The following is a 14,934-nucleotide window of genomic DNA, read 5'->3' on the forward strand; positions in this document are numbered from 1 at the left end:
AATCCCTAGAAAGGCCAGAAACCTAGGAAGAAACCTAGAGAGGAACCAGGCTCTGAGGGGTGGCCAGTCCTCTTCTGGCTGTGCCGGGTGGAGATATTAACAGTACATGTTAATATCAGGCCAAGATGTTCAAACATTCATAGATGATCAGCATGGTCAAATAATAATAATCACAGTGGTTGTAGAGGGTGCAACAGGTCAGCACCTCAGGAGTAAATGTCAGTTGGCTTTTCATAGCCGATTATTCAGACTTAGTGACAGCAGGTGCAGTAGAGAGAGAGAGAGTCAAAAAGCAGGTCCGGTGACCAAGTCAGGGTTCCATAGCCACAGGCAGAACAGTTTAAACTGGAGCAGCAGCACGACCAGGTGGACTATGGACAGCAAGGAGTCATCTGGCCAGGTAGTCGAGAGGCATGGTCCTAGGGCTCAAGGCCCCCAAGAGAAGAGAAAGAGAGAATTAGAGGGAGCATATTTCACACAGAACACCGGATAAGACAGGATAAATACTCCAGATATAACAGACTGACCCTAGCCCCCGACACATAAACTATTGCAGCATAAATACTGGCGGCTGAGAGAGGAGGGTTTGGGAGACACTGTGGCCTCGTCCGACGATACCCCCAGACAGGGCCAAACAGGCAGGATATAACCCCATCCACTTTCTCAAAGTACAGCCCCCACACACCACTAGAGGGATATCTTCAACCACCAACTTACTACCCTGAGACAAGGCTGAGTATAGCCCACAAAGCGCCAACCCAGACATGAAGATCACGTCAGAGACTCAACCCACTCAAGTGATACACCCCTCCTAGCATGGAAGAGCACCAGTAAGCCAGTGACTCAGCCCCCGTTATAGGGTTAGAGGCAGAGAATCCCAGTGGAGAGAGGGGAACCGGCCAGGCAGAGACAGCAAGGGTGGTTTGTCGCTCCAGAGCCTTTCTGTTCACCTTCACACCCCTGGGCCAGACTACACTCAATCATAGGACCTACTGAAGAGATGAGTCTTCAGTAAAGACTTAAAGGTTGAGACAGAGTGCGCGTCTCTCACATGGGTAGGCAGACCATTCCATAAAAATGGAGCTCTATAGGAGAAAGCCCTGCCTCCAGCTGTTTGCTTAGAAATTCTAGGGACAATAAGGAGCCCTGCATCTTATGACTGTAGCGCACATGTTGGCATGTACGGCAGGACCAAATCAGAGAGATAGGTAGGAGCAAGCCCATGTAAGGCTTAGTAGGTTAGCAGTAAAACCTTGAAATCAGGCCTAGTCTTAACAGGAAGCCAGTGTAGAGAGGCTAGCACTAGTAATATGATCACATTTTTTGGTTCTAGTCAAGATTCTAGCAGCCGTGTTTAGCACTAATTGAAGTTTATTTACAAGTACAACATCGAGCTACACTGCACATGACCAAGGGTGCTCTGTTCTTAAAGGGGACATCAGTAATTAGTAGAACATAACACTTTAATGTTTTGTAGTAATTAAGAGCCAATGTTTACTTTTTTATTTGGGGCTATGGCGGTCAATTGCAAAACATTTTAACAGTGTTTCTGCTTGTCTTCTTTGATTTTAATGCAGACCGGTACACTAAATCCAGCCGCGCACAGATATGAGTTGTCAAAGGGGTACCAAGAGTTTTAATACTCAGAGGGAGACGGCTGGGTATTTATTCCCTTTGAGTCAGGAACCAAAATGCGTTGTCTGCAGCATTCGGTCATATGATGAGTGGATCAGCTTTTCAATGTCACTTCCCGGCATGTCAACTAAGTCAGGATCACACTCAAATGGATTTCTCTCCAATAAGACATTTTCTCCTCTGAATCTACGGTCACTCATCTGCAGAATGTTAGAATATTTGAGTATTTCTCTTGCATGCTTGCGTTCAGTTTCCCTAATATGACAGTTGCACAGGCAGTGCGACACATTTATTTTAATTTCACAAAAAGTCAGCAAAGTCTGTTTGTTTTTTTGCCCACTATTCAATCCTATGGAATCTGTTTTCATCAGTATAGTCACGCAGCACACTGAACATCCTTTGTGCTGTTTCATGCTCAAAAATCGTAAGACAGAACAATATATCCTTGTGAATAGCATCCCCGACATGTAGCGAACAAAAGTAAATGAACAGGCATCTCGGCCCTCACAACTAACATCCATTTGGAAAGCTGGGGATTTTTTTTTTGTGGTTCAGTCAGTTTCCTATTGATTGCTAGCTATAGCATCAATTCTTAGATTTACAGTGTTATCAGAGAAAGGTATTGATGTGAGTTTCTGTGCCTCCCCACAACTTGTTTTCACCAAATCAAAATCAAATCAAAATCAAATCAAATTGTATTTGTCACATACACATGGTTAGCAGATGTTAATGCGAGTGTAGCGAAATGCTTGTGCTTCTAGTTCCGACAATGCAGTGATAACCAACAAGTAATCTAACTAACAATTCCAAAACTACTGTCTTATACACAGTGTAAGGGGATAAGGAATATGTACATAAAGATATATGAATGAGTGATGGTACAGAGCGGCATAGGCAAGATACAGTAGATGGTATTGAGTGCAGTATATACATATGAGATGAGTATGTAAACAAAGTGGTATAGTTAAAGTGGCTAGTGATACATGTATTACATAAGGATGCAGTCGATGATATAGAGTACAGTATATACGTATGCATATGAGATGAATAATGTAGGGTAAGTAACATTATATAAGGTAGCATTGTTTAAAGTGGCTAGTGATATATTTACATAATTTCCCATCAATTCCCATTATTGAAGTGGCTGGAGTTGGGTCAGTGTCAATGACAGTGTGTTGGCAGCAGCCACTCAATGTTAGTGGTGGCTGTTTAACAGTGTGATGGCCTTGAGATAGAAGCTGTTTTTCAGTCTCTCGGTCCCAGCTTTGATGCACCTGTACTGACCTCGCCTTCTGGATGATAGCGGGGTGAACAGGCAGTGGTTCGGGTGGTTGATGTCCTTGATGATCTTTATGGCCTTCCTGTAACATCGGGTGGTGTAGGTGTCCTGGAGGGCAGGTAGTTTGCCCCCGGTGATGCGTTGTGCAGACCTCACTACCCTCTGGAGAGCCTTACGGTTGAGGGCGGAGCAGTTGCCGTACCAGGCGGTGATACAGCCCGCCAGGATGCTCTCGATTGTGCATCTGTAGAAGTTTGTGAGTGCTTTTGGTGACAAGCCAAATTTCTTCAGCCTCCTGAGGTTGAAGAGGCGTTGCTGCGCCTTCTTCACGACACTGTCAGTGTGAGTGGACCAATTCAGTTTGTCTGTGATGTGTATGCCGAGGAACTTAAAACTTGCTACCCTCTCCACTACTGTTCCATCGATGTGGATAGGGGGGTGTTCCCTCTGCTGTTTCCTGAAGTCCACAATCATCTCCTTAGTTTTGTTGACGTTGAGTGTGAGGTTATTTTCCTGACACCACACTCCGAGGGCCCTCACCTCCTCCCTGTAGGCCGTCTCGTCGTTGTTGGTAATCAAGCCTACCACTGTTGTGTCGTCCGCAAACTTGATGATTGAGTTGGAGGCGTGCGTGGCCACGCAGTCGTGGGTGAACAGGGAGTACAGGAGAGGGCTCAGAACGCACCCTTGTGGGGCCCCGTGTTGAGGATCAGCGGGGAGGAGATGTTGTTGCCTACCCTCACCACCTGGGGGCGGCCCGTCAGGAAGTCCAGTACCCAGTTGCACAGGGCGGGGTCGAGACCCAGGGTCTCGAGCTTGATGACGAGCTTGGAGGGTACTATGGTGTTGAATGCCGAGCTGTAGTCGATGAACAGCATTCTCACATAGGTATTCCTCTTGTCCAGGTGGGTTAGGGCAGTGTGCAGTGTGGTTGAGATTGCATCGTCTGTGGACCTATTTGGGCGGTAAGCAAATTGTAGTGGGTCTAGGGTGTCAGGTAGGGTGGAGGTGATATGGTCCTTGACTAGTCTCTCAAAGCACTTCATGATGACGGAAGTGAGTGCTACCGGGCGGTAGTCGTTTAGCTCAGTTACCTTAGCTTTCTTGGGAACAGGAACAATGGTGGCCCTCTTGAAGCATTTGGGAACAGCAGACTGGTATAGGGATTGATTGAATATGTCCGTAAACACACCGGCCAGCTGGTCTGCGCATGCTCTGAGGGCGCGGCTGGGGATGCCGTCTGGGCCTGCAGCCTTGCGAGGGTTAACACGTTTAAATGTCTTACTCACCTCGGCTGCAGAGAAGGAGAGACCGCATGTTTTCGTTGCAGGCCGTGTCAGTGGCACTGTATTGTCCTCAAAGCGGGCAAAAAAGTTATTTAGTCTGCCTGGGAGCAAGACATCCTGGTCCGTGACTGGGCTGGGTTTCTTCTTGTAGTCCGTGATTGACTGTAGACCCTGCCACATTACTCTTGTATCTGAGCCATTGAATTGAGATTCCACTTTGTCTCTGTAATGACGCTTGGCTTGTTTAATAGCCTTGCGGAGGGAATAGCTGCATTGTTTATATTCGGACATGTTACCAGACACCTTGCCCTGATTAAAAGCAGTGGTTCGCGCTTTCAGTTTCACGTGAATGCTGCCATCAATCCACGGTTTCTGGTTTGGGAATGTTTTTAACGTTGCTATGGGAATGACATCTTCGACGCACGTTCTAATGAACTCGCACACCGAATCAACGTATTTGTCAATATTTTCATCTGACGCAATACGAAACATGTCCCAGTCCACGTGATGGAAGCAGTCTTGGAGTGTAGAGTCAGCTTGGTCTGACCAGCGTTGGACAGACCACAGAGTGGGAGTCTCTTGTTTTAGCTTCTGCCTGTAGGCAGGGATCAGCAAAATGGTGTCGTGGTCAGCTTTTCCGAAAGGGGGGCGGGGCAGGGCCTTATATGCATCGCGGAAGTTAGAGTAACAATGATCCAAGGTTTTACCACCCCTGGTTGCGCAATCGATATGCTGATAAAATTTAGGGAGTCTTGTTTTCAGATTAGCTTTGTTAAAATCCCCAGCTACAATGAATGCAGCCTCCGGATAAATGGTTTTAAAGAGTTAAATAAAGTTCGTTCAGAGCCATCGATGTGTCTGCTTGGGGGGGGGGTATATACGGCTGTGATTATAATCGAAGAGAATTCTCTTGCAAGATAATGCGGTCTACATTTGATTGTGAGGAATTCTAAATCAGGTGAACAGAAGGATTTGAGTTCCTGTATGTTTCCTTCATCACACCATGTCCCGTTAGTCATGAGGCATACGCCCCCGCCACTCTTCTTACCAGAGAGATGTTTGTTTCTGTCGGCGCGATGCGTGGAGAAACCCGTTGGCTGCACCGCATCGGATAGCGTCTTCCCAGTAAGCCATGTTTCCGTGAAGCAGAGAACGTTGCAGTCTCTGATGTCCCTCTGGAATGCCACCCTTGCTCGGATTTCGTCAACCTTGTTGTCAAGAGACTGGACATTGGCAAGAAGAATGCTGGGGAGTGGTGCGCGATGTGTCCTTTTTCGGAGTCTGACCAGAACACCACCTCGTTTCCCTCTTTTTCGGAGTCGTTTCCTTGAGTCGCTGCATGCGATCCATTCCGTTGTCCTGTTTGTAAGGCAGAACACAGGATCCGCGTCGCGGAAAACATATTCTTGGTCGTACTGATGGTGAGTTGACGCTGATCTTATATTCAGTAGTTCTTCTCGACTGTATGTAATGAAACCTAAGATGACCTGGGAAATAACACGTAAAAAAAACAAAAAACTGCATAGTTTCCTAGGAACGCGAAGCGAGGCGGCCATCTCAGTCGGCGCAGGACTGGTTATCGATTGTTGCGGTAATATACCTGAAATAGTGTGTGGTTTCATATCGTAGTGGGAGTGGGCCTAGCCATTCACCATGGGAATAGAGTGACCACATGTCTCGGATTGTGCGGGACAGTCCTCCATTTTGGACCTTTGTCCCGCAACCAAACAATCACGTCCCACATTTGATCAACACATTCAAACACCACCACCAATTTAGAAGGAAAAAAAAACATCTTTGTCCCGTATTTCAGTCAGACATTCCAACCTGTCTCTTGCAGTCCCGTTGCCTGTATACCTGTGTATACCTGTATATCGTAAGGATGTGGTAGCCTACAGCCATGGTGATGTCAAAGACTTTTCTCCAATCAGTGTTGAGATCTGATAATCTGCTCAGCACAAGATGAGACCTAGCCTATCATCAACCAATATTTCTCAAAACCTTTCGGACTAAATTCCAGCAAACTTGGAGAGGACATTTATAGGCCTCCTAAACTACTTCAAAAATCTTCTGATGAAGAGTTAGAAAAGTAGGTAAATAGACATATTAGACTGAAAGAGATAGGCACAGCAGTGGAAAGTAGGGTGCTGAAGGTGCAGCACCCCCTGAAAAATGTGAAAATAATAATAAATATTTTCACAACAATAGTGCATTGGGCCTTTACTAGTCTTGTATTAGTGACTTACAGTCACGTCAAACATTGCAGCCAAAACAACAGAAAAGTAGCTGCATTTGCATTTGTTTAAGCTGTTTTCTCGAGACATTTATTTGGATGAAATTTAGCCTGACAGAGAAAATGTGCTCACTAGTCAGGACACTGTTACTTAAAGGAGCTAGCCAACAACAACACAGCTAACACAATCACTTCAAACTGAAGCTGGAAAGACTTCAAATTAGCTGCCCTTTGTTTTGTTTGACCTTTTACCAATTGACATTTCTTTGTATATCCATAAAAATGGTACCAGCTGATTCATGATTTCAACTGGCTGAGAAACGTTGTCTCCCTGTCAAATCTACAATGTAGAAAACAAAAAGAAATGTGAGATAATATCTAGATGCTTTTTATAGTAGAGATCAAGTTTATACATTGACTGGCTGGGCTGATGAGATAGTGGATTGAGATGTCAGATGGGACAGAGTAAATAGGCATTTTAACGTCATAGATTTAGTCGGGATAACTTGTGGACTAGACACCAGCTGGAATGCAGTTTAAACCAATCAGCATTCAGGATCAGACCCACACATTGTATAAAAAAGCTGAATCAATATCTTGGAAGATCACATAATTATTATTTATTATTCTACATAACATAATCAAATATAATAGCATAATATAATGTTACTATTACATTAAAAACACCACCTCATGAGATTCAGGTGGTTGGTTAGCTGTATATTCCCAAAATATGATCATGCCAATAGGCAGAATGTGCTTTGATTGAGAAAAAAAATCATGAAGGCTATATAGTTTAACACCATCTGCTCTAACTTGTGCATGAAACAGTAACTCAATACGATCTAAATGCATATTCTCATGAATCTCATTGAGATTAAACGATTGGCTATCAGATGCAGTTTGGACATTTCACTGTCAAAACATGAAGAATTATCATTCATGATTGACAGATGATGCATTGGCCTATTTTGAAGTTAGGTACAGGGTAGGTTGCACTGTCCCATAAATCCTCCTGTTGTCTCGCATTTTTGTATTTTAAATGTGGTTACCTTAAGTGGGAATGATTCAAGTGCAGCGGTCAAGTGTGGCCTTTTCCCACGATCTAAGGGCGCTTTCTGGTTGAATTTTATGTTTTAGATTTGAATAATTTTCATTTAGATTTTTAAGGTTATCCACATCATAGTGATTTTGAGAAACAAAGACACTCACTATTTTATATATATGTATTTTTTTGCAGGATTTTGGATATTCTCCTGCAACCCCATTTTCAAATCAGGCTACCCCACATGGGGTCGTGACCCCTAGTGTTGGAACAGCTGACCTATGGTTTACCACAGAATATCCAGACAGATGAGGGCGAGGCCTTTATACAGTATGATTGAGACAGAAATTTAGTGTTGAAATATTTTTTGTTTGTTTTTTTCTACAGTCATTCAGGAGGGATTTTAAATACGCTGAAGTTCTAAACTGGATCACCATATTGGGATGCTCCATGTCCATCATAGGGTTGAGTTTAACAATAACATTCCAGATGGTGACCAGGTAAGATCATACAGGGTTCAGGAACCAATTCAAAATATGCAGTAACATTCCAGATGGTGACCAGGTAAGATCCTACAGGGTTCAGGAACCAATTCAAAATATACAGTAACATTCCAGATGGTGACCAGGTAAGATCCTAGAGGGTTCCAGAACCAATTAAAAATATTGGGTGCTTCTCAATAGTGTAAAGAAGCGCTTTGTCTGATCCAACAGGACTTGATAGGTGAAACCATTATAAAACCCACTATTAATGAACCAACACATCCATAGTTACACATCTAACTTCCCTAACATAGTGTTGTCTATCACCTGTCCCCAGGAAATCACGCAAAACCAACCCAACAGTCCTCTTAGTGAGCGTCTGCGTGTGTCTCCTGATCTTCACCCACCTCTTCATGTTGGGAGTGGACAACCCTCATAAACAGCGGGGCAAACCTAAAATACAGAAGGACAACATTCTCCCCCCGTCCGACACACACACAGAGCAGGACAGAGGGCCCTGTACTGCAGTGGCAGTCCTGCTGCAGTACTTCCTGTTGGGGACGTTCACCTGGAACACGCTGTACGCCACACATGTCTTTCTAATGATCAGAAACAGCCTGGCCACCAGCCCGTCACACTTCACAGCCTATACCGTGGCCATCGGATGGGGTAGGACAGCATGGAGAAACATCAAGTATTTAGTCGTTTCAGAAGCTTTGGTGGCATTAGTCCTTGGCTCCTTGAACTAAAACTAATGCTTGGTGATATTTTCAGGCTCTAATAAGCCTGAAATAGAACTTAAAAGCAACTTGTATAGTGATGTAATGTCTTTAGAGGATGTATGTGTGGTATATATATATACTATGTATATGGCTGCATGCAAATCTACCAGGAAATAACATCATTCTCTCCTTTAGGACTGCCTGCAGTTGTGGTGGCCCTCACCTTAGGAATTAGTTACAGAGTGGATGATCCACTGGGATACAGGCAGGAGGAATTGTGAGTTAATACTGTACTATACAACTTCCTGGCCTACTTCTCTGTACTGTGTTGTACTATACTATGCTGTACTATATTATACTGTGCTGTTGTGTACTGTGCTGTACTGTTCTATACTATACCTTACTCTACTGTGCTATACTACCAGTATTACACCTGAGTACTGTGCTGTGCTCTACTGCAATTTACTTCCTCTTCAGTGGTTATTGCATAATAGGTTCAATTTAAATTAAAGTGGGGCAATTGCTTTATAACATTTTATAACTCCTGCTGTAAAAGGTTATCCCATTCAATATTCGTATGCATGTTTGTAATGCATGCTAATAATTGGCCAAGAGCAATATAAAAAGTTCAAACATAAGTTATTAAAATAATGTTCTATTTCGTTCAAAGGTTTCTTGTTTACTTTATACCATGTTACTCAAATAACAGACGTTCTGTTTTGTCTGTCACATTGTCCCACTCTCTAATTCATTCATTTGACCTGTCAGTTGCTGGCTTGCTGCCCTCGATCCAAAGGGGAACTTTGACTTCAAGCTGCCAATGTTTTGGGGGTTCCTGGTCCCTGTGGCGTTCATGCTTATCTTCAACACAGTGGTGTTGGTATGTTTTGCAGTTACAACATGCAAGACCAACCCACATTTAACCAGGTAACATTAATTGGGGCATTTTGGAGGCACGAAGTACAAAGTTGTAGTCATTAAGATGTCTTGATTTAAATGCTTGTTAATGCTTTATTGTCTTACTTACTTAGCTTGTAATAAATAATATGTATTATTATTCTATTATTATTAATTGTCGTTAGTAAGAAAATCATCAAATGTAGTGATCACCACGGCTCTAACCCACTCAGTCAATGGTAGCATACTGTTCTTATACCACAGCATTACAGCAGTCTATTACAGCAATCTAAGTATGTTGGTTATGTTTCCCAGTACAAGACACACATCGATGAAGAAGAAGTTCCTCAGTAGCTTCTCTCTGGCTGTGGTGCTCGGTCTCTCCTGGATCCTGGGCTATCTGTTGCTCATTCCACAGAACCAGACCATGTACACCATACTCAACATCTCCTTCTGTGTTCTCACCACCACTCAGGTAGTAAATGTATGCACTCACTACTGTAAGTCACTCTGGATAAGAGCGTCTGCTAAATGACTCAAATGTAAACTAGAAATACTAGTGTACTATTGTACCACAGAATCCAGACATTAATGAAAATTAGACACCTAGTAAACAAATAAATTGAGCTGCTCTTTATGGAAATGTTACCTTTTGTTTGTCATTTTGTTGGTCCTTGTGTGTTCCTGAAAATCCTTGATAACGTCTTTGTGTTTGTGCTTTCGCTCCACAGGGTTTGCAGATTTTCATTCTGTTCACCGCAAGAACATCAATTGTCAAGAAATTGATGGCAGATGCTTTGAAATCTGTCTCTCGTGTTGAGATCCCACGTCACACCAAGAGGTTCAGTCTATGGCGAGGCAAGCACAGTGATAACGTAGAATCATACACACAGCTGGACCCTATTCTGTCAACACATTAACCCTTTAACTGCCACATGATTTTTTTTCTTCTGAAAAATATGTGTATTTATTCTTAATATAGGCCATAAATAATTAGTATTTGATTGCTAACATCTCAACCAGCCTGTTCAGTTGCCCAATTATGTTAAACTCATTTTGTATTGGATTTTACATATGCTTTTTAAATCATCTGAAAAATGGTACATTAATTAACGTCATGTCTGCTTCAGTTACTTATAATGGAAGACACGCCAAGATAAAGGATGACTGATATCAAATATGAATACAATATGATATATTTGTGTGTCAATATATGACTATTCAAATATATATACATTAATGTTTACTGTTTATATGTTCATAATACCTGTAAAATTACATGACCTGAAAACATTTGTGAAACAAATTGAAGATAACAGGCATACTTTAAATACTGATATGAATATGAAAATATATTTATATTTGCACAGACAAAAACATCCCACAACAATATTTTTCCATTGTCCATAATAGCTAGCTTTGTCTAAATAGCATTCCTTTAATGTGCAACTCAACCGCCTGGTAGAGCATATTTTTCAAGAATTCCTCAAATTAATAAATAACATATTAGTAATTTTGTGATACCAAAAATTATGTTTTAGAGGTCAACAACATTGTACAGACATGTAATATCCCATTTTATACACAATTAGTACTGACAATGTGTGATTAATCAGGTTCAGTTTTGCTCAAGTTCACGTCCGGGTTTTTAACCATCTTTGAATGTTTGTGTAAAAATATAGAGGAGTCCAATAATGAAAACCACATGGTCATTTTACTAAATGGCATGACAAAATATGTTGAACAAAAGTTATGTTTATTTGAATTTACATTTGGTTGTCAGCCACTCAGTTGAGCTGCCTCTTAAAGTGTTAATTTCCAACTTGTTACTCACAGATTGTATAAAGCATCTAATTGATTGGCTGCAAGTTCAACCTCTGTCAATATCTCATAGACCTCCATTATTGCCTATAGTAATACACACACCATTTATATATATCAAAAGTGTTATTGCCCAATAATGTTTTGGCAATGCACATGTTTGCAAATTGACATTGTTGGGTCAGTAAACCAAGGCAGACTGGTTCGGGGATGCAGAACCAGGTCAAGCTGGAAGAAAGCAGATCCAAAGGAGTGCTGTGGTGCAGAGGGAGGTATGAAAGACTAAGAAAGCAGGGAGGAATGAAAGGCTGAGGAAGAAAGCAGGGAGGTATGAAACACTGAGAAAGAAAGCAGGCATGTCAGAGGGAGGTATGAAACGCTGAGAAAGAATGCAGGCATGTCAGAGGGAGGTATGAAACACTGAGGAAGAAAGCAGGCATGTCAGAGGGAGGTATGAAAGGCTGAGGAAGAATGCAGGCATGTCAGAGGGAGGTATGAAACGCTGAGAAAGAATGCAGGCATGTCAGAGGGAGGTATGAAACGCTGAGGAAGAAAGCAGGCATGTCAGAGGGAGGTATGAAAGGCTGAGGAAGAAAGCAGGCATGTCAGAGGGAGGTATGAAACGCTGAGAAAGAATGCAGGCATGTCAGAGGGAGGTATGAAACGCTGAGGAAGAAAGCAGGCATGTCAGAGGGAGGTATGAAAGGCTGAGGAAGAAAGCAGGCATGTCAGAGGGAGGTATGAAAGGCTGAGGAAGAAAGCAGGCATGTCAGAGGGAGGTATGAAACGCTGGGGAAGAAAGCAGGCATGTCAGAGGGAGGTATGAAAGGCTGAGGAAGAAAGCAGGCATGTCAGAGGGAGGTATGAAACGCTGAGAAAGAATGCAGGCATGTCAGAGGGAGGTATGAAAGGCTGAGGAAGAAAGCAGGCATGTCAGAGGGAGGTATGAAACGCTGAGAAAGAATGCAGGCATGTCAGAGGGAGGTATGAAACGCTGAGAAAGAAAGCAGGCATGTCAGAGGGAGGTATGAAAGGCTGAGGAAGAAAGCAGGCATGTCAGAGGGAGGTATGAAACGCTGAGAAAGAATGCAGGCATGTCAGAAGGAGGTATGAAACGCTGAGGAAGAAAGCAGGCATGTCAGAGGGAGGTATGAAAGGCTGAGGAAGAAAGCAGGCATGTCAGAGGGAGGTATGAAAGGCTGAGGAAGAAAGCCGGCATGTCAGAGGGAGGTATGAAACGCTGAGGAAGAAAGCAGGCATGTCAGAGGGAGGTATGAAAGGCTGAGGAAGAAAGCCGGCATGTCAGAGGGAGGTATGAAAGGCTGAGGAAGAAAACAGGAATGTCAGAGGGAGGTATGAAAAGCTGAGGAAGAAAGCAGGCAAGTCAGAGGGAGGTATGAAAGGCTGAGGAAGAAAACAGGCATGTCAGAGGGAGGTATGAAAAGCTGAGGAAGAAAGCAGGCAAGTCAGAGTCGTAGCCATAAAAAACAGGGCAGCTTGACATGCTGGGGGAGCGTGAGAGAGGTCACTCACCTGGAACATGGAAGGGCAGCGGATTAAGTTTCTACTTTGCTCTGTGTACAATGTTTTTCTTTGAACTCTCTGCCAACCCCCCACACCAACAAACCTTCACACGTGGGGGGTTGGCAGACAGCCCAGACAGCTGCACTTTTACTTGCGTTTAAGAGCAGTTGGAGGCCACGAAGGAGAGTTGTATGGCATTGAAGCTCGTCTGGAGTTTAGCTAACACAGTGTCCAAGGAGGGGCCAGAAGTATACAGAATGGTGTCGTCTGTGTAGAGGTGGATCAGAGAATCACCAGCAGCAAGAGCAACATCATTGATGTATACAGAAAAGAGAGTCGGCCCGAGAATTGAACCCTGTGGCACACCCATAGAGACTGCCAGAGGTCCAGACAACAGGCCCTCCGATTTGACACACTGAACACTATCAGAGAAGTAGTTGGTAAACCAGGCGAGGCAATCATTTGAGAAACCAAGGCTGTCGAGTCTGCCAATAAGAATGTTGACAGAGTCGAAGGCCTTGGCCAGGTCGATGAATACGGCTGCACAGTAATGTCTCTTAACAATGGCGGTTATGATGTCGTTTAGAACCTTGAGCGTGGCTGAGGTGCACCCATGACCAGCTCTGAAACCAGATTGCATAGCGGAGAAGGTATGGTGGGATTCGAAATGGTCAGTAATCTGTTTGTTAACTTGGCTTTCGAAGACCTTAGAAAGACAGGGTAGGATAGATATAGGTCTGTACCAGTTTGGGTCTAGTCACCCTCTTTGAAGAGGGGGATGACTGCGGCAGCTTTCCAATCTTTGGGAATCTCAGACAATACGAAAGAAAGGTTGAACAGGCTAGTAATAGGGGTTGCAACAATTTCAGCAGATAATTTTAAGAAGAAACATGAGAAGAAGATCAAGAAATACCAGTCCCTCATCCTGTTGAATCCCTCAGAGTCAGCAGAATGAATGGAGAGCCTAAAATCTACCTGGTGAGGTCGGCTGCAAGCGCTTGACAGGCCAATCACTCTGGAGAGCCATGGGGCTGCTCGGCATTGAAGGAGTGGCAAGGAATGAGCTGTGGCAGAGCGAAGCAGACAGTAGGGATTCAGGGCTGAGTTGAGTGGTGGATTGAGGGGTTAGTTCCAGGATGCTGCCAACCAGCATTCTAGCCTGGTGTTTATAGTGGAGTCAGTAGTTTTTTTTAGCCTGGTGTTTATAGTCTAGTCAGTAGTTTTTTAAGCCTGGTATTTATAGTGTAGTTTGTAGTTTTTAGCCTGGTGTTTATAGTGTAGTCTGTAGTTTTTAGCCTGGTGTTTATAGTGTAGTCTGTAGTTTTTAGCCTGGTGTTTATAGAGTAGTCTATAGTTTTTAGCCTGGTGTTTATAGTGTAGTCTGTAGTTTTTAGCCTGGTGTTTATAGTGTAGTCTGTAGTTTTTATACTGGTGTTTATAGTGTAGTCTGTAGTTTTTATACTGGTGTTTATAGTGTAGTCTGTAGTTTTTAGCCTGGTGTTTATAGTGTAGTATGTAGTTTTTAGCCTGGTGTTTATAGTGTAGTCTGTAGTTTTTAGCCTGGTGTTTATAGTGTAGTCTGTAGTTTTTAGCCTGGTGTTTAGAGTGTAGTCTGTAGTTTTTAGCCTGGTGTTTATAGTGTAGTCTGCAGTTTTTTTTACCTGGTGTTCACTGTGTACATAGTGTACATAGTGTATGTGGATGTTGTCTATATACAGTATATATGTATATTTGACTGCTACTGTATGTATATATATTATATATATATACACTAATGTTCAAATGTTTGGGCTCGCTTTGAAATGCCCTTGTTAAAAATTAAAATTGTCCATTAAAATACATTGTAGACATGATTAATGTTGTAAATGACTACTGTAGCTGGACACTGCAGATATTTAAAGGAATATCTACATAGGCGTACAGAGGCCCATTATCAGCATCCATCACTCCTGAGTTCCAATGGCTAATTGGGTTAGCTAATCTAAGTTTATCATTTTAAAAGGCTAATTG

The 14,934-nt window shown here is 43.0% G+C and overlaps 1 protein-coding gene across 1 annotated transcript in view; it reads left to right on the plus strand.

Moving 5' to 3' along the window:
• The window catches only part of LOC124010729 (adhesion G-protein coupled receptor G7-like), a 29,167-nt gene extending 15,998 nt beyond the window's left edge, over positions 1–13,169 (plus strand). Inside the window, exons 11-16 of the mRNA XM_046323374.1 lie at positions 7,866–7,978; positions 8,298–8,629; positions 8,878–8,959; positions 9,451–9,609; positions 9,895–10,054; positions 10,311–13,169. Of these exons, the coding sequence (XP_046179330.1) occupies positions 7,866–7,978; positions 8,298–8,629; positions 8,878–8,959; positions 9,451–9,609; positions 9,895–10,054; positions 10,311–10,499 (1,035 nt within the window). The 3' untranslated portion in view covers positions 10,500–13,169. The remainder of the gene's footprint in view (positions 1–7,865; positions 7,979–8,297; positions 8,630–8,877; positions 8,960–9,450; positions 9,610–9,894; positions 10,055–10,310) is intronic.
• The last annotated feature ends 1,765 nt before the right edge of the window (positions 13,170–14,934 follow it).

Source organism: Oncorhynchus gorbuscha, linkage group LG23, assembly GCF_021184085.1.
Source record: "Oncorhynchus gorbuscha isolate QuinsamMale2020 ecotype Even-year linkage group LG23, OgorEven_v1.0, whole genome shotgun sequence".
NCBI lineage: Eukaryota > Metazoa > Chordata > Actinopteri > Salmoniformes > Salmonidae > Oncorhynchus > Oncorhynchus gorbuscha.